Source organism: Marmota marmota, unplaced genomic scaffold, assembly GCF_001458135.2.
Source record: "Marmota marmota marmota unplaced genomic scaffold, marMar, whole genome shotgun sequence".
Lineage (NCBI taxonomy): Eukaryota > Metazoa > Chordata > Mammalia > Rodentia > Sciuridae > Marmota > Marmota marmota.
This window is the reverse complement of record NW_026000108.1, coordinates 36,876,454-36,900,401: the sequence shown is the minus strand read 5'-3', so window position 1 is coordinate 36,900,401 and position 23,948 is coordinate 36,876,454. Positions and strand designations below refer to the sequence as shown.

The following is a 23,948-nucleotide window of genomic DNA, read 5'->3' as shown; positions in this document are numbered from 1 at the left end:
GAGAGAGAGAGAGAGAGAGAGAGAGAGAGAGAGAGAGAGAGAGAGAGAGAGAGATTGATTTTCCCCCCAAGACCACTAGGCAAGAGATATGCTAAGAATCACAAATCTCCATCTCAGAGTTGAGGGGAACCAACATGCTAGTGTCCATTCCACTCCTTCCCTCATCTCACATTTGCATTTCTTCTCTTATTTCCACCAGAATTAACTGTAGGCACTAAGTTATCTGAGCACCAACTCTTTCTCACTCTCTTTTATCTTCTGTTGTCTCCTCTGGGCACCTCAACTTCATTCACACATAAAGTTGTTCTTTCTAATATTCTCATTTTTCTATCCAAATTATCTTATCATTATGAATCTTCCTGTCAACATGCCTATTTGCTTACAAATATAAACATGTGTACACATACACACACATCATAGTATATGGTATTCACCCATGACCTTGCAACCTTAGTAAGAGTTTCTGTAGGAAATCAGAGGAGAACACAAGGATTCTGCCTACTGCCAAGGTCTTGTCTTCAGTGCCTTCAAGTCAACTCTTTCCTGTTTATTTTTTTTTCAAGTAGCAGGGCCATCCTTTTGCTTCTATGGAAAGAAGGGAACCCAACTTTATTCAGCACCTATTAAGCACCAGGCCTTCTACTTCCTATATGGGTAGTAATATTTTATATCTAACTATATGTTGACTGACTTTCTTTGAGAATGAAATAAATTAAATGTATTCCTTTACCACGGACTATTACAATTTAATGCTCTCCCTCAGATTTGCGGGGAATGTTCAGATATACTTTCATGCTCAGCTCTGGCTCTGATCTCTTGTGTTTTGGGGGAGACAGGGGAATTCTTATCAATCTCATCCTGAGTACATGGATTTTTTTTCTTATACACCTTGCTGACCCAGATATAGAACTCAGAACCTTCAAAACTCCAAAAAAGCATGTGTACAAGTAACAAACTTTATTACAGAGAGGAGAAGCAATGATGAATTACATTAGAGCAATGAAAAACAACAAAAAATCAAATAATAGTATCCTTGTTTTATAGTCTTTCAGCCACTCTACCACCAGGAAATATTGCTGAGAACTTCAACCTCTTTTCTCGTTTATCAACTTTTTGTCCCCTTATCAGCTTTTTGTACCCCATCTCCCTCTTTTCCCTGGTCCTCTATTTCTATTCTACTGTCAACTTCCCTTATATTATTATGCAGAGAATTACAGCTCTTCTCCCCTTCTTAGCACTTGACACAATTTTCTATTCCCAAAAGCTCATTAACATTTTCCTTAAACAAAGGGCCAGTTATTCTGGATCTTGCCCTTTGGCACCACACAACTGGCAGAGCTTTTGAAATCCCAGCCTTCTCTTTCTCCCTCCCTGCCACTCTCAGAGAGTGGAAAGGCAGCTCAAAGATTATTTTCCAACTTACATGAACTGTATTCTCTCTGCCTGAAGGAGTAGTTTCAGTGAGTTTAAATGGCACTTTTTTTCTTTCTTTCTTTTTTTTTTTCTCTTTCCCATACACCCAGAGACAAGGAAATTAACAGAGAGAACACACAGAGCGGGAGCCAGAACCCAGGGTGCGAAGCAACAGCCCATTCGTTTCCCATCATGCTGTTTCTCCAGAACAGATGGTGGCCAGTTTAGTCCATTTACTACTACATTAAGACACCATATGGGAAAAAGAAGGTGGAAAGGAAGGAAAATGAAAGAGGAGGGAGGGACTGTCTATGATACTGAAATTGAATTTGTGATCGAAATGAAATTTGGTCCTTATTTGTAGAATTTCGAGAAAGAATGTGAGGAGTCAGGAGATGAAGTGAGCATTCCTTGTTAATTCACTCCAGAATGCAAATGGGAATATGTGGGTAAAAATAGTCTTTCTTACAGTGGCTGAATACCTACTTATAGTAAGTGATTTGCAAACCGGGTGTCCATCATTGATGATACACAGGTATCTATAAGCTTTTATATTCTTTCCTTCCTTAAACACTTTGTACTAGTATTTATTTCCTTTTTTTCTATCTGGAATTTCCACAAACCTTCTTGGAGACTTCTAAGTAGCATCTCTCAAAAATATACACATTTGCTGGCGGACATGGTCTTTCCTTTCTACTAACTCTCCAAAAAAATCAGAAGTTAAATGGGTTCAGAAGTTACAAAATAATGTACCAGTCTGATGATTTCAATTAGGAAAGTCACTCTGAAATTACACTTTTCATACCTCAGTAAAATCCACTATGCATTATGCCTAAAATTAAAACTTTCCCTGAAGCTCATTTTGTGTTGCACAACCCCTGCTCCACTTGCTCCAACCCCCAGAACTTAGTGATATCCTTGGACCAAAAGCAACAAAATTCTGACTTGACCTGTGTGTGCCAGAACCTGTGTGGGGCTGTAATTTACAGAGAAAATACATGCACAGCCAAACACGACTCTGAAAAACTCTCATTTGGCACATAAGAACACAGAATATCCTTTAGCTATGAGGTATGAACAAATGCACCAAAATCTACATCAATAAGCAGCAATAGTATACTTTATTTAGTACCACAAGCAGTAAATGTGAAAGCCTGTAATGGCTTTAGCAGAATTTATTGATTTCTCCAATAGTCCAACTCTGCATTTTGTAAATAAACAACAGTTTATTTCAAGCAAATTGTTTTTCCCTAAAATTGTGTTCAATAAATGCCTTCTACTTTTTAAATCTACCATCTACAGTAAGTTCTTTTGTTTCTTCGATTCTGTAGATGCAAACTAAATAATTATTATGTTTCCCCTGCTATCATTTTTAGATAAAGACAAAAGAGAGATTTTTTAAAGCTGTATATTCCTTCGTGAGGCAGAAAAATGAAAAATATCTCCTATAAGACATGTGATAATAATAACTTGCTATTTTAACCTCGAGATGCCATCTGCATTTCATAATGCAATTTCCCAGTTCTGAAAGGACAGTGATGAAATGATCTGACCTTTACATATTACTGTTTGATTTCTCTCTCAGTGTTCACTGGGAGAAGTCAGAAGAGCTAAATATACCTGAATCTTTTCTTTCTCTACCAAGAAATCGGTGGTCTGATTGTCCTCCCTACTCTCCCTGTCAGGGGACCACCATGGCAGTGCCTGAGGTATGGCCCTTTTAGCGAATCATGGAATACAGAGTAGTTCATTCTTTCCACCAGCAGGAAATCTTATGAATTGAAAAATAACAACCAATTTTGGATCGTTCAAGATTTATCTAGGACTCGAACAACAAATCACTTTTGCAAGCACACCTGATAGGAAAAGTGCCATATTGCCCACTTTATGGACCGTGATATAGATGCCAATGGAGGGGAAACCAGACCCTGGGCTCCTACAAGACAACCCACTTTTTTGGTGAAAGTCTTTGTTTTATGTCTTCAATCATATAAAGATCAAGAAAAAAAAAGTAATCCTGGAAATGAACTGGAGCAAGACAGCAGCTATTTCCCTTGCTTAAGCTACTTTTGAGGCTTGCAATTCAGAACCTGATCCTTTTGTGTAATAGTGCCTTCATTTTAAAGAAACAGTAAAAGATCTTGTTTTGGGAGGGTTGGAGAGTATAAGGCATTGAATTGAGGAGCACTTCACCACTGAGCCACATCCCCAGTCCTATTTTCCATTTTATTTAGAGACAGGTTCTCACTGAGTTGCTTAGCACCTTGTGGTTGCTGAGGCTGGCTTTGAATTCAAGATCCTCCTGCCTCAGCCTCCTGAGCCGCTGAGATTATAGGCATGTGTCACCACACCTGGCTAAAAGATCTGTTTTTAAAAGTATTAGTTCAGACAAGATTGCCCTCTAAAGTAGAATGGGGGTTAGAAGTCTGGCTCTGAAATCAGGCCTCAACTTCAAATCCATCTCCATCACAAAACATCTTTTCTAGACTCACTGTTTTATCTGTGAAAAAGGGATATTAAATATACCTCTCTCAGGTAGCACTTGTGAAAACTGACAAAGACTTTATCCTGGTACCTGATACATGGTAAATATTCATTATATATATATTTTTAAAGAGAGAGTGTGTGAGAGAGAGAGAGAAGGAGAGAGAGAGAGAATTTTTTTAATATTTATTTTTTAGTTTTCGGCGGACACAATATCTTTGTTTGTATGTGGTGCTGAGGATCGAACCTGGGCTGCACGCATGCCAGCCGAGTGAGCTACCGCTTGAGCCACATCCCCAGCCCCAACATTCATTATATTTTAACAACTATTTATTTATTTATTTGGGTATGGGAATTGAACCCAGGGGTACTTTATTACTTAGCTACATCCCCATCCCTTTTTTGTTTTTTTTATTTTGAGACAGAATCTGGCTAAATTGCTGAGGCTGATCTCAAACTTGTAATCCTCCTGCCACAGCTTCCTGAGTTGCTGAGATTACAGGCCTGTGCCACCGTGTCTGGCACTGTATCTTTTCTGAATATTAAAAGTTGTCTTTTTCTTATGTATACAGAAGTATGCATAAATTTAAACTGAGTGCATCATACTTAAATACTGTTTAATTCAGTCTGCCAGGTGTACAAGGCACTTATCAGGCACAGAGAGATGCTCTTTTTCTTCATGATGTTCTCATGGCTTTGGAGAATAGAATGTCTGCTGTGTCTTTCCTTCATTAATTACCTTGAAGTTCAGTAGTATGGCAACTTTTTCTGACATGTAAGTTTGGGTAGTATGCTTTCTAAGGTTAATAAACAAGTTGTTCCAGAAAAAGCCACTGAATTAATGACTTCTCAGCAAAGTTCCCTATCACTACCTCTGAGTGTATAGTTATGGTTATGGCTAAAGAAAGTGATCAAAAATTGGGAAGTCCTGAAGATCTTACAATAGTTCATTTATAAATGTGAAGTAAAAATCAGGAAGAATGTTAGGGAATTTTCTTTCTAGTCTTATCTTCTTGGCTTTGGATAGAACATACCTCTAAGTCAACTAGGACAGATATAATTATCTTTTCTTGTTCTGAAGCTTTCTAAGGATGACTATTTCCCAAGTACTCTTAGTAGCTCCTTCCAGCATCCTCTCACTTATTACACTCAAGATGCTCTTCCTTATGTCCAACTTAATCTTTGCTTCCTTCTTCAAGCTAGAATTCTTTCAGAGAGGACATCAAATCCAATCTCTTTTCCTATTTACAAACTTAACAGCATGAACACAGGCTCAGTATGATTTAAATTAGCAAATGGATCAAATATTTTCTTATACCTGAAAGCATTAATCAAACTATTTTTGAACTTTTATAAAATTAAGTCCTGAAATGCTAATGCATTTCTCCCAAGGATCCATTTCGCTACATATTAACCATGTTTTCTAAGCTTTCAAACATATGTTTAAATATTATTAGAAATAACAATGGTCTATGATGTGACTTGTTTAGTGACCTGTCACATGTAGACTCTGAAACTAATTTGCCAGAGCAAATTATAATTCTATCACTTACTAATTGTGCAGCTTTGGGCAAGTTTCTTAATTTTTCCATACTTCAGTTTACTTATCTATAACATTAATATTAATGACACATATTCCATCTGGCTGCTTTATAGATTAAGTGTTTTAATATTTGAAAGTAGCTAAAATGGTACCTATTTTGCAGAAATGCTCAGTATGTATCCATTATCAGATTGGTCAAGACTTCAAGATAATTTTACAGACTTGCAGATTCATATGTGATGAATAAATCTCTTTTTCAGTATTCTTGGTAATCTTACCTGGAAAGACTTCTCAGAACTGATTTCTTTGCATAGAATATCCATCATCCTCCTACATAGACTATTCTTTTCCTAAACATCCCAGTTTCTCTGTCGTGTCATGAGATGTGACCAATCATTTCAATTATGACTTCATTCAGGCGTTATCCATTCACAACTTTCCTTATGAGCAAATTTTTGGATGTTCCTTTGCTTGTTATAGTTTGAATGAGTTCTATAAGGCTTCATTGGTTGAAATTTCATCCCCTTTGTGAAGTAGTAAAATGGAAGAAATTTGATCTGACTGTTATGTTTAGAGGTGGGCTCTTTGGGAGGTGATTAGGATTAGATGAAGTCATTAGAGTACAACCCCCATGACTGAGTCCTGGTGGCTTTATAAGAAAAAGAAAGACCAGAAGAGACACACATAGGAATGCATACTCCCTGTCTCTTGACACATGATGTCCTGTGCTGCCTCAGGACTCTTAACAAGAAGGTCATCAACAGATTTAACCCCTTGACCTTGAACTTCCAGAACCATAAGCCCAATAAACTTCTTTTCTTTATAACATACCCAGTCTGTGGCATTTGCAAGGAAAATGGAATAATATATTCCTTGAAGGGATAAAGTAAACCATACAATTTCAGTAAGTCTTTACAGTTTCTACCAAGTTTCTTTGTTTGTACAAAGCTCTCAGTAAATAGGTGTGAACAGATCAGATCATGGTTTTTTGCTTGTTTGATTATCTACAAACTTCAATGTAAGAAAAAGAAAAATCCTATTAGGTTATCTCACCTACTCTACCTAGTTTTATTGTTGATATTTATATACAAAGCACTTTTAACAATGCCTGATACATTGTAAGTGCTCAGAAAATAGGTTCATGATGATGATGATTGCTGAAGACTGAGTCCCCCCCCCCAAAAAAAAGTCATATGCTGAAACCTAGTCCTCCATGTGATGGGATTTGGAGGTGGGGCCTTTGGGAAGTGACAAGGTCATGGGGACATAGCCCTCATGAATGATGTTAGTCCCTTTATAAAGGAGGTCCCAAACAGTTCCCTTACTCCTCCCACATAAGAAGACACAGTAAGAAGTTGTTCAGGAAGTGGCCTGGCACTTACCAGACCCAGAATCTGCCAGCACCTTGATCTTGGACTTCCGTCTTCTAGAAATGTGAGATAAATTTCTGTTCATTTACAATCCACCCCTTATATGGTATTCTGTTGTATCATTTTAAATGGAACAATGACAATGATGGTGAGGATAATGAAGAATATTATGATTAAAATCTGTTTTATTTTTCCCAAATATCTACTAACTATCCAAGCACTAAGCTCAAAGATTTCTATTCATTATCTCATTTAGTCTTTATTCCACATCTTAAAGAAAAATTCAGGCTTTGGATGGCATAAGTAATCATAAGTCTTGGCATTCCTAGTAAAGTGTTGGCTTACTTGTTGATCTCATGTGATTACTAATAGCGTCCCCTTTCATTCTCAATAGTGTGTGTTTGGACAATAAATGATATGATCCATGTATGGTTAATAAATGTCAAGATCCTATAAATGTGGGAGGGTAGTAATTAAAAACTAGAATTTAACCTCAGAACCCTAAACCTTTGGTTAAGCCCATGGAATATCATATATCCTATTTCATCCACATATCAGGAATTAACATAAAATATAAAAATCAGATATAGGAGGACTGTGTATATATGGAAACTAAGAGGTAACACAACCTAGTTCCTTCTCAGAGTGAGAATCAATAGAAAATTATTGGAAAAAAAAGACAGGAGAAATTGTTCCCATTTTTTCTGTCAGTTCTCACAGGGATGTTTTACAATTAGTAATTCCGTGAGTTCTGTGTGATGAAAATCCCAATATCAGACCATATATTATTTTATTTCATTATGCATAATGTGAACTAGTGTTAACCCTGATGTCCTAGCATTAAGGACTTTAATACTTTAAAGTATTTTATAGTTTATTCATCACATACACTGAACATATATATGTATATGATATACTTGTTTTGACACCAATCAGAGCTTCCTGAAACAGGTGGAATTAAAATTATTTCCATTTTATATGACACTAAGAATCAAACAAATTAAGAAATTCAGGAGATTTATAGTTGAAAGTATGAATCGGGATGCAACATTGTTCTGAAATGTTAAAATGATTTAAAATTACTCAAATGTGGATGGGCTGGGATTGAAGCCCAGTAGCAAAATGGGTGCTTAGCATGTACAAGACCCCAATTTCAGTATTCATCACCACACACACACACACACACACACACTCACACATACACACACACATTATTCAAATATGACTTGAGAGAAACATTCAGGAGAAGGCAGTTCAAGGGAAACACCAAAATTATACATACCAGATAGATAGTGCCTAGACTTGTATAATTGATCTTGTGTTGGCCACTGGCTACTGATTTTAACTATGAGATTGATAATTAAAACTACAAAATAGTATTGTCACCTCGCCTAGTCAGAGCGAATGCTACACTGCCAGAGAATGCAGTTGAATTTGTTGATTTCGCATATTGAACTACACAATATTGGGTATCACTGTTAGATCAAGCAAAATGCTTTTTGAGTGCAGAGGATCAGTGCCTGCCACACAAATGCTGTGTCAGCACACCTGGCACTTCTTCTAGCAGTTTCTATCAGCTCACAAATTCAGGAAGCTTCTGATTCTGGGGGAAAGTATGAAATAACTCCAGATTCCCCTTTTCTAATCTCTGCCCTCTCAGAGCAAATCAGCCCTCACATTCCACCCATGCATATGCTGGTATAAACACTGGAATTGAAAAACAACATTACTTTTGCCTCTCTCAGGGCTATTTTCTTTTCAGCAGGGGGCAAAGTTAAAGATATCAAGTTCTAATGACGACATTTTAAGCTGGTGCTTTCCCAGTGAATCTGAAATTACTTTCTGCATGTACTTCCCACCTACTCTACCAATTGTCTTATATTTTGATTGAAAAATTAAGTGCCACTTGATGAGAGTGAATAGGATAAATATATTGAAAAAGTATAAAGGCAATTGCTTTATTTTGGTTTTGGCTCACATATCTTTGTCCATTTTGCAGAACCATGCTGCAAATCCTTTAAAACGTGGAAAAGCAGGACAGTGACTATGCAAAACCATAATTCATCAAGATATATTTGTGGTCAATGACAGTGATTTTGAACACAATAGGACAGATGCCATCCTGCAATATTCCAAAAATCATTCCTTTCTATAATTTCAGAGAACCAGGTTATGAAAGCCCTTTCAAACATATGTCAATACTGTTTGTGGGGTGTTGCCCAAAATAGTGTTTACATAAGTGTAGTAGATATGCACCAACAACCCACCAAGACTGAATCTGTTTTTCCAGTTCCACTCACCAGTTGTTTTCTCCATTCTCCTCTCCAAGTTTTTTACCCTGTCCTCATGGTCTCATTCCCAATTTCAAAGCTTCTAAAGATCACTTCTCCCCACATTCAGCCAGAAGTCTGCACTTGACCAGTAATAACATTTGCAGCACATTCTCTTTCTCTCTGCTCAACAGCCTCAATTCAGCAGTTGGTTTGAATTGGGATTTTTGCTCTCAATTATTTCTTTGAGATGCACTAAATTTGGGGGGGATATAGGGGCTAGGGGATGGGAGGGTGGCAATATCAGTGGTAAGAATCTTTCATCACTACTTAATGTGGTAGTTTACAATTGATTACAACAAATGATTGTGGGATGTAAAAGATTTAAAAAATTAACATTTTTTAAAGCATATAGCAACAAGGATACAGTAACAGCAAAAATGAGTAGACAAATAGATGGACAGATGTAGGTATTATCTACATATGTATTAAATGCACATTTTGTGGATTATGTAATTTGCGGCTTCATATTTTCATATCTAATAAACTTCTTCATTATTTTTTAAAAATATGACTCTTCTATTTAACAATCCCTTCAGACTGGCTAAGGAACACCTTTCCATGGGCTACCTTTCATGTTTGAGTTTCCTTCCTTATAAATGCCATTTTGTAGTCACTAATCAAATTATCTTTGACAATTTCTTAAATGCATCTAGAAATATTGATAATCCAGGTGCCAGAAAGATGACATTTGAAAAAAATCAAAAGCAGTGATTATTTTTAAAGCAGATTAATAGTTAAACACACACACACACTCTCTTACATATATACAAATATCAACTATATATATAGTGTTGATATTTGTCATGAACTGATTCTGTGTCTGTGAATCTCACTGTGCCATGTGATAAAGCCGTTTCTATGGGAACAGTTTATGATCCACAGTCAACAGAAAAGAAAATTACAGATGAAGTTATAAGGTAGATCTGATGGAGAAACTATTAATTTCTGAGTTAAAATAATATAAAATGCTATTATTACTAACAATTTTTATGGCTAGAAAAATTCTATTATAATCATAAAGAATGTTATCATTAAGCATCTACAATCATTAGGAGGTATCTAACAGAATATAAGGAATAAAATCCTAAATTTCCTGGAGCTTACATAGTGGGGGGGGAGGATTAAGGTTAATAAGAATCTTATATGGATGATTCTTAATTGTGTTGAGTCTTTTGTCTTTAAGGAATCTTGGATTTTTCATATGCCCCAGATGTTCTTTTTTTTCTAGCAGAATTTCCCCTTTCTGGCAGCAAAAAGAAAAAAAAATGTCCATAGAAAAGTAGGATCTCCTGTACATTTTGAAGTAGATCTAGATGCATTTCAGTGGGAGAGGGGTTACAGGTGGTAGGAGGGAGAAACAATGGCCACCGACATGAGAAAATGTTCTAGACACAGGTAGGATTGCAAATGAACTGTCTCTATGGAAACCATAAAGCTGAGCTTCTTCACTAGAGAATTGTGGATCACTCCCCTGAAAATAATAAATCATAAGAAAAAAATGTCCTCATGAGTCACAAAGGGTTAGAGTAGGCAGGAACCATGAGCTTTCAACAAATCTGTTCCCCTGCTTTCAGGAAGTATCCCTAATAAACTAATTCAAGTGAGATACACTGCAAGCAACTTTCCTGTTAATCCCTTCAGTAATAAGAGCAAGGCACACAACCTTTAATTATTTTTTGTTGTTGTATCAAAAGGGGCTTCACTCATACATCCCTATACTCTTTTTCTGTAGAAAAAGTGGGCTAGAATAGCAGATTGCTAACAGCTACCCATGAACTCTCTTCATTTGAATCTATTCCTCTAGCTGTTTCTGTCTTCTTTCTCTCAACTAAATAATATGATCTACAAATAAGCCGTTGCTTACATAGATTTCCTTTTTCTAGGAGACCACCTCGTAGGGGACAGGGATGTTGAATTTTTGTTTAAAGTCATACCCAACAGGCCATTCAAATGTTTCAGTTCTACAAAACTCCTGGGAGTGACTTTGTAATTTCCTGGCAGGCAAGCTTCATTTCTCAGGGCATACTGTGGGCCTCACTTGGACTGTCTGTTACACCAGTCTCGTTTCATCACCAAATGCACTTTCTACAAGAATTCACACTGCTTTCATGCAATTTCACATGGAAGCACAATGTTCCAGAAGGACTCTGAATCACTTTAGAGATGCAGTGGAGAAGGGAGCAGATGCTGTCTGTGTAAGTGGGTTCCCCACATGCCTTTTTTCCCTACCTGTATAGCTTTATAAAAACAACTAAAACAGAATACAAAGGTCATCTCTCTGAAGGAATTTGAAAAGTATGTTCTAAATCTTATGAGAGAGAGTATAGGTCCTCCTAGATAAAGAACTATTTGGCTAAGTATAGAGTTGACTGCATTCCATTCTCTTTGTCTAGTATCCTTTCTCCATGTCACTAACTGGCCCATTTAGACTTACATTTATGTGCCACATGTTTCCTATTTATCTAGGGGATGTTCCTTCTTTGTGAATAGAAGATTCACCAAGGTCCAATTCAGGGTGGCTTCTATCTCCAACATTTTATATCAATGTACCCACAAATATCTTATAATCTTCTCATTCTGTAAATATGTCCACTCAAAGTGAAGGATATGATGCAGTCCCCTTTTCCTGAGTTCCCTCCAAGGGTAGACAGTGCCCGATATGCTATTCACCCAATATGCAACCCCAGAGGGCATCCAGGGCTTACTCCTCTCACCTCCATCATCCAGTCAGTTACTAAAGCTCTATGGTTTGACTTTATTTTTCTTACTTTTTATTCCTAAGGCCACTGTATTACTTTAGGCATTGCTCCTCAATTTGATATACCCTCTTAGTGTCTTAGCTAGGAACCCTGCCCCCCGCTTTAGTCTTCTCTACATCACCCTCCACATAACTACAAGAGTGATCTATTTGAAATGTAAAACACAGTGCCTCTTAAACCTTTTGGCAGGTTTCTCCATTTCGGAATTAGGATCCATGGCATTAGCATACATATTCCAGCATCTTTTCTTCCTCCCCCTCTCTCTCTCTACCTCCCTCCCTATGCACTCGCATGTGTGTGTGTGTGTGTGTGTGTGTAAAAGAGATAATTTTCCTTTTAAAATGTAAATGTCCATCTCATTGTCATTACCTAAGTACATGTATGAAGACACGAATGGTGTGAATATACTTTGTGCATAACCAGAAATATGAAATTGTGCTCTATATGTGTAATATGAACTGTAATGCATTCTGCTGTCATATATAACAAATTAGAATTTTAAAAAATGAAAATGTAGGGTATGTATAAACTCTTTAAACCAAAAATTCAAAGGAGCACATAAAATACAGTTACTATCACTAAACTCACTCCTAATCCTTGTTCTGATTCTAAGAGCTAAGGACTGTTGCTTGTTCTTTGTGTATTCTTCCAGAAATGGTCATCACATGTACAAACAAATATAAACATGTCTGCTGTGAGGCTTCTTTTTACATAAATAAGAGCATTTAATAACACTGTCATAGACCTTGCACTTCACCCTCAGTCTGATCTCTTGACAATATCCCTTGTGCCTTTAAGTTCTCACAATAGCCAATTACCTGTAATTCCCAGAACACTCAATTCTGTGTTCAGTCATGCCTGCCTATATATACATCCTTTCTTTTGGTTGGAAGGTCTCTCTAATTTGCAGCCTATCCTCAATTGCCAGCTACTATTCTTCTTTAAGATTCATTTCACCATGCCTTAGAAACTACTTCTCAGTGACCCTATAGAATCCTATATATGTGTCTCTATCATAGCACATACTACATTGTTTAAAATAACTGTTTATTATACATTCCCCTCTATACTACAAAATCTTTGAAGGCATGGGACTTGTCCTAGTTTTATTTCCATCCCTAGTGCTTAGTTCAGTACCTGATAAAAGATTAAGCATTCAGTAAGTATGTTTTAAAACGAAATACTCCAAGATCAAGATAACTATCGATGTTTCAAACTCTTATAAAGGGAAAAATCTTCACACTCCAAGATTAAATAGTTTAAATAATATTTTAAAATACTATAAATTCCATAAGGACAGAGACCACATGTTTTATTCACTAGAATAGTTGAATGAATGAATGCCCTTGGAAATTTCCCCTTTGATCTTAAATTCCCAATATGATAACAGATTTTATTAGGGCTGTGAAGGACAGGAGAGATGCATTAGTTCACTTAGTGGAGGAGGAACAATGTGGACTATGAGGATTCTAAAAAGGAGTAACTGAGCTCACTTCAGATGAAACATGCATCTTTAATTTTTTTTTATGGCCAACCTTTTTGCTAACATGAATTAATTTTAACCCTTTCTTAAGAGCTGCCAAATGCTGAATAATAGGTTGCTAAGTACTACTATTAACTTTAACTTCCTTCTCTTTCAATAGATAGAAGTCAAAGGACTTCAGGCTGGGATGTAGCTCAGTTAAGTTAAGTGCTTGCCTAGCATACATGAGGACTTGGATTTCATCTCCAGCAGTGCCAAAAGACAAAAAAAATCAAGGAACTTCAAAAAAAATATACATTTTGCTGAAAATAGAAGTACTCTAAAATGTAGAAACTCACTCCTGTTATTATAGAAAAAAAGACTCAGTGCTCTCATAGTTTACAGGGCATTAAACATGAACATTTTAGTCAATTAAAAGCATATACCAATTCATTTTCTCATTATTCTCAGGTATATGATTATGATAGTTGAACCCCCTTACTGAAACCTAAACCAATTAGAAATATTAAGACTATTTTTCTTTTGAAATTTTTACCTTTTTTTACAATGAAATATTTCATTCATATTTGAGTATTTTTGAAGGTACTCTCAAGTATTTGAGGAAGTCAAGATAAAGGCATCAAAAACTTAGAAAATTGGCACTGATACTCAACTGATAGAAACACCCAGGTTTTTCCATTTATTCTCAGTCATCTCATGGTAGGATTTTAGGCAGGTTGGATAAATCCTTTGGGATTTCTAGAACTTAAATAACCGTTTCCTTCTGTTTCACATCAAATAAATGCTAAAAATTTTTGTGAGTTTGGTAGTGAACACAATGGATAAATACCACCAGTGAGAAATATCTTCAATTTGGTCTTGACATCAATGCTCAATGCAACATAAACCAGGTATCAATCAAATCTCATTTCAAAGATCATTGCTCAACATTTCTTGTTACTGTCTTTGCAAATGTGTTAAGGAAGAAAAAGTTGGATGATAAAACCATGACCAATCAAAATGATGTTTCAAGAGGCCCTAGATTATACACAATCATTACTACAGAGTTCCCAGGAGACTGTCATAATTTGTGCTCAGTTAGGAATTCAGTAAATGTTTGTTGATTGACTCATCTAACAGGAGAATTAGATGGAATAAGCCAAGATCTAACAGAGGAATAACATAGGAAGGTTTTTGATCTTAACAGACTCTGAAATCTTTAAAGATCCATACTTTTATTGCAGAATATTTGAACTGGAAAAGGGTTTAGCAATCATGTAATCTACTTCATTTTACAGAAGAGAAATTCCGAGGCCTAAAGAAATCAAATTCCTCACTCAAGGTCCCAAAGCTAAACATTGAGAACATTTAATTTTTTACTAACTTGGCAGTTAGGAAGCAGCCCCTGGAGACAGGCTGCCTAGTTTCAAATCTGCCATTCACTAGCTCTGTAACTCCTGAGTAAGTTATTTAACCTTTCTCAACCTAAGTTCTTCCCTCTCTCAGCATCAGTCTTTCAGTCTGTAATAGAATTGCAGTTTTAAACCAAGAATTAAATAAGCTATAAAGTAAAACTCTTGATAACCATACTTCACATATGTGAAAGGTTCCATAAATGATACTACTTATTTTCATTATGTTACATACTTTATTACCCAGTCTGGTCCAATAATCCTAAAATCACAGGTTTTCAAATGTAAAATCAAACATTTTAAAATCTAGATATGTTTCATTTAATGTGTTTTAGGATATAAACCATATCTGTTATCCTCACATAGTCAAAGGGAAGAGCTTTACCTTTGAAGGTATAATATTCTCACCCAGCACCTAAAGGAAAGACCTGGTTGATTAATCACATATATCTTTAGTGAAAGACTTGTACCTGTTCTTGCCTTTAAATGGCTCTGACCTATCTGCTCTGTTCACAAAGAAAATTCTATTAGAGTCCTAGAGAATTTACTAACAGAAGAAGGAGTATGGTTAGGCTATTTTACAAAGCTATTGCTAGCTCCTCAGTGGCGGGGGGGACTTTCAATGTTCTCTTCTGAAGACATTGGTGTTCTGTAAAGCAAAAGGACAGTGCTATTGGGGTAACTGTGCTTGGCACTATTTTCATAGTCCTCGTCTACATTTGGCTGATTTGCAGTAGCGACACAGAGATGAAGACTGTGTATTACTTTAACTCAAACCCTATCATCCATGCTCTTGCCTTTGTTGTTAATCACTAATTATTGAACGAATTTTTCCTTTTGATCATAGACACCTGTTTAACTAGCTGGAAATTCAAAGTGAAGTTGAAACCTTGACATAACACCGTTCCTAGAAAAATTTAAAAGAAAAAAAATGTTCACTTCTTCATAAGGCTAGGTCTTAGAATAACATACCACAACCCTGACACTCAAAATAATGTCCACACTCTAGCAACAGACATCACCCAGAAGAAATGCAGAATATCAGGACCCATTCCAGACCTCTGGTTCAGAATTTTCATTTTAACAAGATCTCAGAGTGATACAGGTATACATTAAATATTGAGAAGCACTGAATTAAAGGAAAGGGTGTGGGGTAGCAGAATTCTTTCAAGGGGTTACTGTTTTGAGTTACTATGGTAGTAATAAACGTGACTGAATCATATACCAGAAACCTATGGAATCAAATATTAAAATAATAACTTGGTGGAATTTAAGTGTGTATTTGATAAGTTATTTTTTTTTCTTTCTTTTGGGCCTTATTTATAAAAATTGGCTCATTTTAGCATTAGTTTAGTTATCATTGTTGCTGTTATTAATTATAATACCTGTAAGAGCATTCACTGTTGTATCCACCCATGATTGAAAAAAAAGGAATGAAACAATGAATACATGATGGCTGTCTCTTATGGTAAATAACTTTGGCTGACTCCTTTGAAAGTCTCCTGGGGGTGACAGTATCTTTAGATCAAGAACAGAGAGCTGTGGTTGGAACACCTACTTACTGATTAGGATCTGACTCTTGAATAAGGAGGAATAACCAGTTATTGGAATTTGAAGTTCAAGATTTCAACTGTTTGTTTGCATGTCGTCTATATCATGTATCCCCAAACCACTACTCAAAGATAAAACTTGCCTAGGACTATCTGTGTTCTACTATAGTTAGTGGATCCTTTGAGGTTAATTTCTGCGAGCTCTTGCCTCCTTTTGCCTCTTGTTCATCTCTAGTCTGTTGTACGTGGGGTTAGGGGGAAAGCATAGCCAGAAGTTGTTTTAAAAGATTTGAAGATTTTAATAAATAATAAATGAAAATCACAGTAGTTTTTAAAATGATAGTTTAGAAAATGACAATGGTATGTAATTGATATCACAAACACCACAGACCAGGATGTGAGAAAAACTTCTTCCTAATTTAATCATTATTATTATGTGAAAAGAAGTCTTGCTTTCCAGTATATATTTTTTCTACCTTAGAATAATGCTTCAAAGTTTTTGTATATACTGCTCAGAATCAATGATTTTTAAGGTAATTATTGTTTTTTAATTTAAATTAAATTTATTTTAATTGATACATAGAAACAAAAATGTACATGTTGATGGAATATCATGCTGTTTTGATTCATGTTGATGATTTTTGAATGTGGAGATTCTTGGCTACAAAGTCTCTTTTTATTTTCCGTACTTTGGGAAAAAACATTTTATATCCTAAAGGACATGAGTCAGAAAGTATTATTGTTATGATGTTAGTGTTTAAAACAAATTGTTAGTCTTTAAAAGACAAAATGCTTTAAACCAATCTGGAGTTATATTTTACTTAGAGTAGCACAGGAAAAGGACAAAAATTAGTAGAACCTAGTTCTCAAACCCATTAATTTAATGCACAATTATGTAATTTCCTCAGTCATGGAATGGGAAATACTAATAATGAATAAAAATGGGCAATGTTTAAGTAATGTATTTAACTTACTTAAAAACTATTTTATTGTAGTCTTGTTCATTCTTGTTTTCCCTTAATTTGGGGGATAATTTCCTATTAAAGAACTACAAATTTTACTGCGTATTGGCATACTGAAACATCTTAATTAAAAGCAATGAGTCTTATTTCCCACAAACTTTTAATCCTACTTTCATGGTCTAAAAATCAAAGCATGTTATAGACAATTATCTTCCTTAGTGGTAGAGGTCTAACCATCCAGGTTGTGTTTATGTAGAGCACTCAATCCTTAAAAAAATTCCTCTCCATTTCCATTTTTCTTAAAGTTATTTCCATTCTACGTATTTGAATGCTTTGTTATAGATGAGAGGCTAAAATAAATCTTGGATCCTGTTGGTATCTCTCATTAAAAGTAGAAACAAGGAAGAATAAATAAATAAATAAACAAACAAATAAAGATTTTATATTTTCTAACTTTCGGTAATTTCTATTTTTCCTATCATGTCTCTTAAAAGCATTATGAAGAAGTGATAGGTATTTTAGTATATTTTCAAGCTTTGTCTATTGAATGAATACTTAAAAACCAAGTGCATATATAACAGTACAGTGAATAAACATATTGTATTATTCAGTAATTAAAAGGAAATATCCTGTGCTACTGCAATTGTATTCAGTCTTTTAGCTTGTTATGAATTTGGTTGAACAACTGATAATACAGAGCTTTTTTGTTATGGTGGTTGTTTTGGTTATCAGCAACTTACCAATTCAGTGAGAGTTTTTAAAAATAATAAGAAGAAAGAGTGCTTATAAATATAGTAACAGAATTTATTGATTTTTAAAATTTTTCAGGTGCTGGGAATGGAATCCAGGACCTTGCACACACTCAGCAAATGCTGTGGCACTGAACTATTCCCCGAGTCCTGACCAAGAGAATTATATATCTTTAGAAATTCTGAAAGACATGGTACTCTGTACACTAACGTAGAAAACTGGCAAAGGAAATGCTTGCCTTTTTAGATTTCTGAATATTTTATTTTATGAATTATCTATGTGGATGCTTACAAGGTGCCAAGATAAGTGACTTAAAAAAGAAAATATCATCATCTCTCCAAATGACATAACTTGTTAAACTCATTGTCTAACTCGTCCAGTTTTATATATGTTTACCCTTGATTACATTTCTCTGAGTATATGTAAATAGTGTGTTTTGAGTTGCTTTCTAATTTTAGCATGTATGTAAACAAAATTTAAAAGTAAATCTGTTAAAAATCTTTGCCAAGTCAAAAAACATTCTCTTGTGTGCAATAAATTTCAAAAATTGGGTTTCTTTTTCCAGCAAACAGTAAAAGACATTTGAAAATATCGTTTTAAATAATCAGAAACAATTTAAAATAGCATTTTAAATAAACTATATAAAGCAGAGTCAGTTGCAACTATAAAATACAGAAATATAATAACCACACTTTTATTCTAAACCTATTCAATAGGGTATAAACATATTTGTTTCTTCCTGATATAACCAACAAATAAAAAGAAAAATTCTTAAATGTTAGTATATTAACATAAAATGACACAAGGAATGAAATAAAAGATAACCCAATGGCCATTACAGCTACAGAAAAATAAAAATTCTTAAAGGTTTTAGCCTTTAAATTATTCAGGATGTCTAAATTTCTGCTGCCATATTTTTTTTCTCTCCAGTGGAATAAAAATGACATTTTGTTCACATAGATCTAGCTGTTCTTTGGATAGTGTATTCTAGAAAAGCAACAGGCATTTTTCCTTCTGAACTCACTGTAACTAGAAAAACTGCTACCCAGAGTGGTTGCAAACAGCCAACAAATGAAGCAGCACCTATGATTTGAAGCATTTTGCAACAGCTTCAGAAAAGAGAAAGAAAAAGAAATGAATAATGTTGACCCCTTTGAAATGGAGGGATTGTAGTGTTATCATCGCTCTCCACCTCTCCACAGCCCTTTAATCATGGAGCTTTTTCTACAATTGCACTTAGGCGTCTAGAGTAAAGCAAAGCAATATAATTCGACCCATTGTGTTTCAAATTTGGAAAATGCAGCAAGATAAATTCATCAACCCCAGCATGGGAACAATACAAGCCCTCCCCTGAAGTAGGCTTGGGCACTCCTCATGTTAGGAAGCACGGACCGTTATTTCAGCCTGTTGCTCCTGCCTCACGGTGTGCTAGAGCCTGAAGGAGGCAGGCAACACTCTGAAACTACGACTGTGTGCACGGTGGTGGAGTCTCCATGTGTCTGGGCTAGCAGTCTAATGGGGCTGTGCGAATGGTGCCTGGCAAGGTGAAGGCTTGCGGACCACCGGTCTGGGGGCCCTAGTGCAGGTTGCCTGGTCGCCAGCAGATGGTGCCCTCCACATCTCCACTCGCCGGGAAACCCTGCTAAAGTAAAGCTCAGACTCCGCCCCAGCCAATCTGCCGGCGCAACAGTCACCCGTCCTTCCCAAAATAGTGCCTAGCACGTTTCCTCTGGAACACCGCAGTAGCCAGTGTGTGTCGAAAATACAAACCCTGGGGCAACCGGGTGTGTATGCTGGAGTGGGGAGCAAGCGCGGAGTGGGACCCCCGGGGCCAGGGGCTAGGTGACCGCCAATGAAACGCAGAGGACGCGGGGATCTGTCCATTTCACATCTGCGTAAGCCGGGCAGCCGGGCCCGTCGCGAGGCCACTCACCATGTTCACTTCGGAGACCATATCTATGCTGGCGACATCGATCCGCATGCCTACGTCCACTGGGGGCCCTGCGGGGAGTCGGGACCATATTAAGGGCATATTCTCTGAGTGGCAGTTGGCTGGAGGAGGGGGGGGGGGATTCACAGCTCTTACTACATTCTGAACAGGCTCCCTCCCTCCCCCCCAACCTTCTCGTGGGGGACAGCCTGGGAAAACAGGTGTGGACACACGCGTGATGCAGTGACTATGCAGAGGGTGTGTCGGCCGGAGGGAGGTCGGCTCAGAGTGGGGATTCATCTACCTGAGATCCGAAGTCGTGTGTGTGTGTGTGTGTGTGTGTGTGTGTGTCCAAAGCATAGTGCATGCTCACGAAAATGACATTTTTTAATTTTTGCACTTATCTTTGACAGAAAAGGTGAACTAGGGATGGGTTACAGGTTGAAAATGAATGAAGCATTACCTCCAAAGTCCGGTCGCAAGCGAATGTCATATCCTTTGAGCAATCTGTCCACTGTCTCTTTCACGTATGACATGTTGCTGGGTTCATTGGCGCTGAAGGGAAGAAGTAGAGACCGTATTCAAAATGAGCAAAAACTGAAAGCAGACATAAAAAGATGCAGGCACACCTACCCCCAAATAACAAGATACACAATTCAGCAGGCATGTAAAAAGAAATTATCAGAGAGAGAGAGAGAGAGAGAGAGAGAGAGATTCAACAAAGGCAGCTCACCTGTGTGCACAACAGACCATGGCAATCATCACAGGGAAAGAGAGAAGCCCCAAACTCTCTCTATTTTGTACCGTCCACATTACTAACTCTGATTAAAGAATTGTCTTTTCTGCGAAGATTCAAGGAATGCAACTTAGTCGGCGGCTGGGCAGTAATTCCCCAGTGGACCTGCGCATGCGCAGAGAGTGCTCACTACCAAAAGACACCTTGTGCCTTGCAAACAATATTCCTAGTGGAACAGGCAACAGATAACAATCCCTTTAAAGTTCCTGTTTGGGGTGCTCCGCGTTCCTTCGGTAGTCGGAGGCAACCTACTGTCTCCAAGCAGAGGATTCTATTTGATGTGTATATGGAGTTTTCCTCGTGCATTGGCGGTAGCTCAGTTCTTCCTTGCTTTCCTGCCATCAATCTGATTTTTTAAACTCGACTTTCAGTGATTGGGCTAAGGCTGTCGGTGATTTGCATCTTCCCTTGAGAGTCACAGAGGTCCTAGAACAAGGGGGTCTAGAAGCGTTTTTTTCCTGGCTTGTGGAAGGGAGGGGGATGGCTGCTGGAGAAGGGGAGTGGGAGAGCCCTAGACTGGCAGAAAAGGGTCAGAGGAAACTCAGGACGTATTTGAGGAGTCTAAGAAGCAAGACTCCTTGGTTGGTGACTTAGCAGCACATCTGATTTAGTGCAGTGTTTCTCTGTATAAAGAAGATAGAGAGAGGATGACCAACTTTTTCAACTCGCTTCCCCACTTTCCTCCCTCCCTTGCCAAGTAGCTCCCAGGATGGGAGGTGAGGGAGAACAGGGATGAAGCAGCAGGTCTAGGCAGGGAATCACTTTTCTAGGGCAAGTCTGAGGCAAGTCCCGCTTTCCTTCTAGTTTCTAGTAAGAAACACTTTTTTTTTTTCTTAAATTGCCAGCATGTTAACTCGTGTTGGTGACCCCGAACAGGACCCTGAAACATCCAGAGGGTCTTATGTCTGTTCACCCGTAAGTTGGAGTTCTGCGGGAGCAAGCATTGTTTGAATTAAGTGAAAATCAGTAAAAGCAATTGGACAAAAGACCTTAAGCGCATGTTAGGTGGTAGGAGACAGGGCTTGGCGAATGTTCATTCGTTAAACAGCATATATTAAATCTTTACCATGTTCTAGACATTCTGGGACTTAATAGGGTTACAAAAGAATAGAAATTCAAAGATTGAGTGGAGGAGACAGAAATAAATGTGAGTAAATTCAACATAGCTTTAGAAAGTCTATGTACTCACCAAAGGATTAATTCTACCACAGAGCAGAGATGATTTCGTAGGAGAAAATTGAAGGAGAAAGCTTTTTGCCAGAGCATGGGGGGAGGGCATTCCAGAAAGAGGGAACTGGGTGTGCCAGGTCCTAGAGATTGGAAAAATCACTGTTTTACTTATATAACTGAACACAGAAATGACAGGTCCAATTATAAAAGGAGGGGAGGAGGAAATGATGGTAGCTGATGAGGTTGTAAAGGGAAGCTGAGGTCATTATAAGGAAAGTTACATACTTCATGTTTAGACTTCTGGAAATCATTGGAAACTTGAGTATGGATGGTCAATGTTAGACTAAGATTCTAGACAAAATATTCTGCTATGATAACTGTGATAAGTGCAATCAACATTTATCACTTGTTATTTAGCAAATCTTGGGCACAGTACATAGGTTTATCTCATTTATCTTACAGCAATCTGAATGTGAGATATGCATTTTCCCACATTTAATAGATAAGGTAAAAAGACTAATTTAGGGCAGTGAAACTAGTAATTTAATATCCAACAACTAATAAAGGGCAGAATCTCCATTTCAACCTAGACTCAGTGTACCTAACTACTCTGTGCTATGAAGCACAGACTCCAAGGACAGGAACCAGACAGGGAAACCAAGCAGGAAAAGGGGTTATTACAATGTCTCAGGCATGAGGAACTACAGTCAGATAGTGCTTAGCATGAAGAGAAGTGATATATATCATGTGTTACAAGCTTTCACAAGTACACTGGAGACATCCAATAGTTGGAAGAGTCATATGGAAGGAATTAGGGACATATAGAAGATTCCTAAAGAACTGTACAAACATAAAATATTAATTGTTTTTATTTGAATTTCACACAAACCTTAAGCACTGGGGCATTTCTTCTGGGAAATAATGCTAACTCTTAATTAGTTTTCTCATTTTTTTAAAAAGAGAGAGAGTTTTTTAATATCTATTTTTTAGTTTTCGGTGGACACAACATCTTTATTTCATTTTTATGTGGTGCTGAGGATCGAACCCAGTGCCGGGAGCATGCCAGGCCAGCATGCTACCACTTGAGCCACATCCCAGCCCTAGTTTTCTCTTTTTTTTTTGAGAGGACGTCAACTGTAACTCTTTTTAATTCATAGATATCTGCTTTTAATGAGTAAAGAGAAGATTTATTTATGTTTCAGATTCCTGCTGAAACACAGAATCACGATGCTGCACAATTCTTTAAAAAAAGAACAAACTGAAGAAAATATGCTGTGTGGAGGTTTGTTTGGTTCATTTTCTCATTCATTTACTTTTCAAATATTTATTGAACATATATTAAATACAAGGTACTATGTTAAGAGCTAGTGATAAAACAGTGAACAGAACAACATACACAGTCCCATTCTTCCTAGAAGTTGTCATTTAATGCATTTATGAAGGTTGCAAACTGCCAGTCTTGCTAGTCAAATTCAATTCATAGAAGAAGCATTTAGTTTTGTGTTTGCTGCATGTGTTCATTTAACTTATACAGCATTTATTGGTATATATATTTTCTAGTTGGTTTTAAACCCCAATAATTCTTTGACTAACAATCAGCAGTTTATTAGCAAGATCTACTAAAGAGCCAATATTCAATTTTTGAATTAAAGAAGATAATCTGTGAATTTTATATTTGAATCCTGTTGTTTAGCATGCCCAAGCCAGATAATTTCACTGATTTTTTTGCTTTTAAATTATGATTTCTGATTAAATGGAGAGATACTACAATACCATATTATTATATAATATCAGATATTATCATATTTATTCTTGGATACTTTTGGTTATGAAGCTCTCTGCATCTCAGTATCATATGTCTGAGGACCTGTGGGAGAACATTTTCCCCAGACCTTAATACTCTGAATATTGTCTTAGTCCCTGAATAGTTTGTAAAATGGCAACAGGAATCCAAAAACCTATTATTTTCCCCTTTTGTTTTGGCCACCAGAGACGTTAGAGTCATATATATATA

At 36.8% G+C, this 23,948-nt stretch overlaps 1 protein-coding gene across 1 annotated transcript in view; it reads right to left on the bottom strand.

The window, feature by feature from the left end:
* The window catches only part of Gabrb1 (gamma-aminobutyric acid type A receptor subunit beta1), a 367,858-nt gene extending 346,807 nt beyond the window's left edge, over positions 1-21,051 (bottom strand). Inside the window, exons 1-3 of the mRNA XM_015481811.2 lie at positions 20,702-21,051; positions 20,432-20,523; positions 19,972-20,039 (exon numbers count right to left, since the gene is read on the bottom strand). Of these exons, the coding sequence (XP_015337297.1) occupies positions 19,972-20,039; positions 20,432-20,523; positions 20,702-20,781 (240 nt within the window). The 5' untranslated portion in view covers positions 20,782-21,051. The remainder of the gene's footprint in view (positions 1-19,971; positions 20,040-20,431; positions 20,524-20,701) is intronic.
* Positions 21,052-23,948: the final 2,897 nt, after the last annotated feature.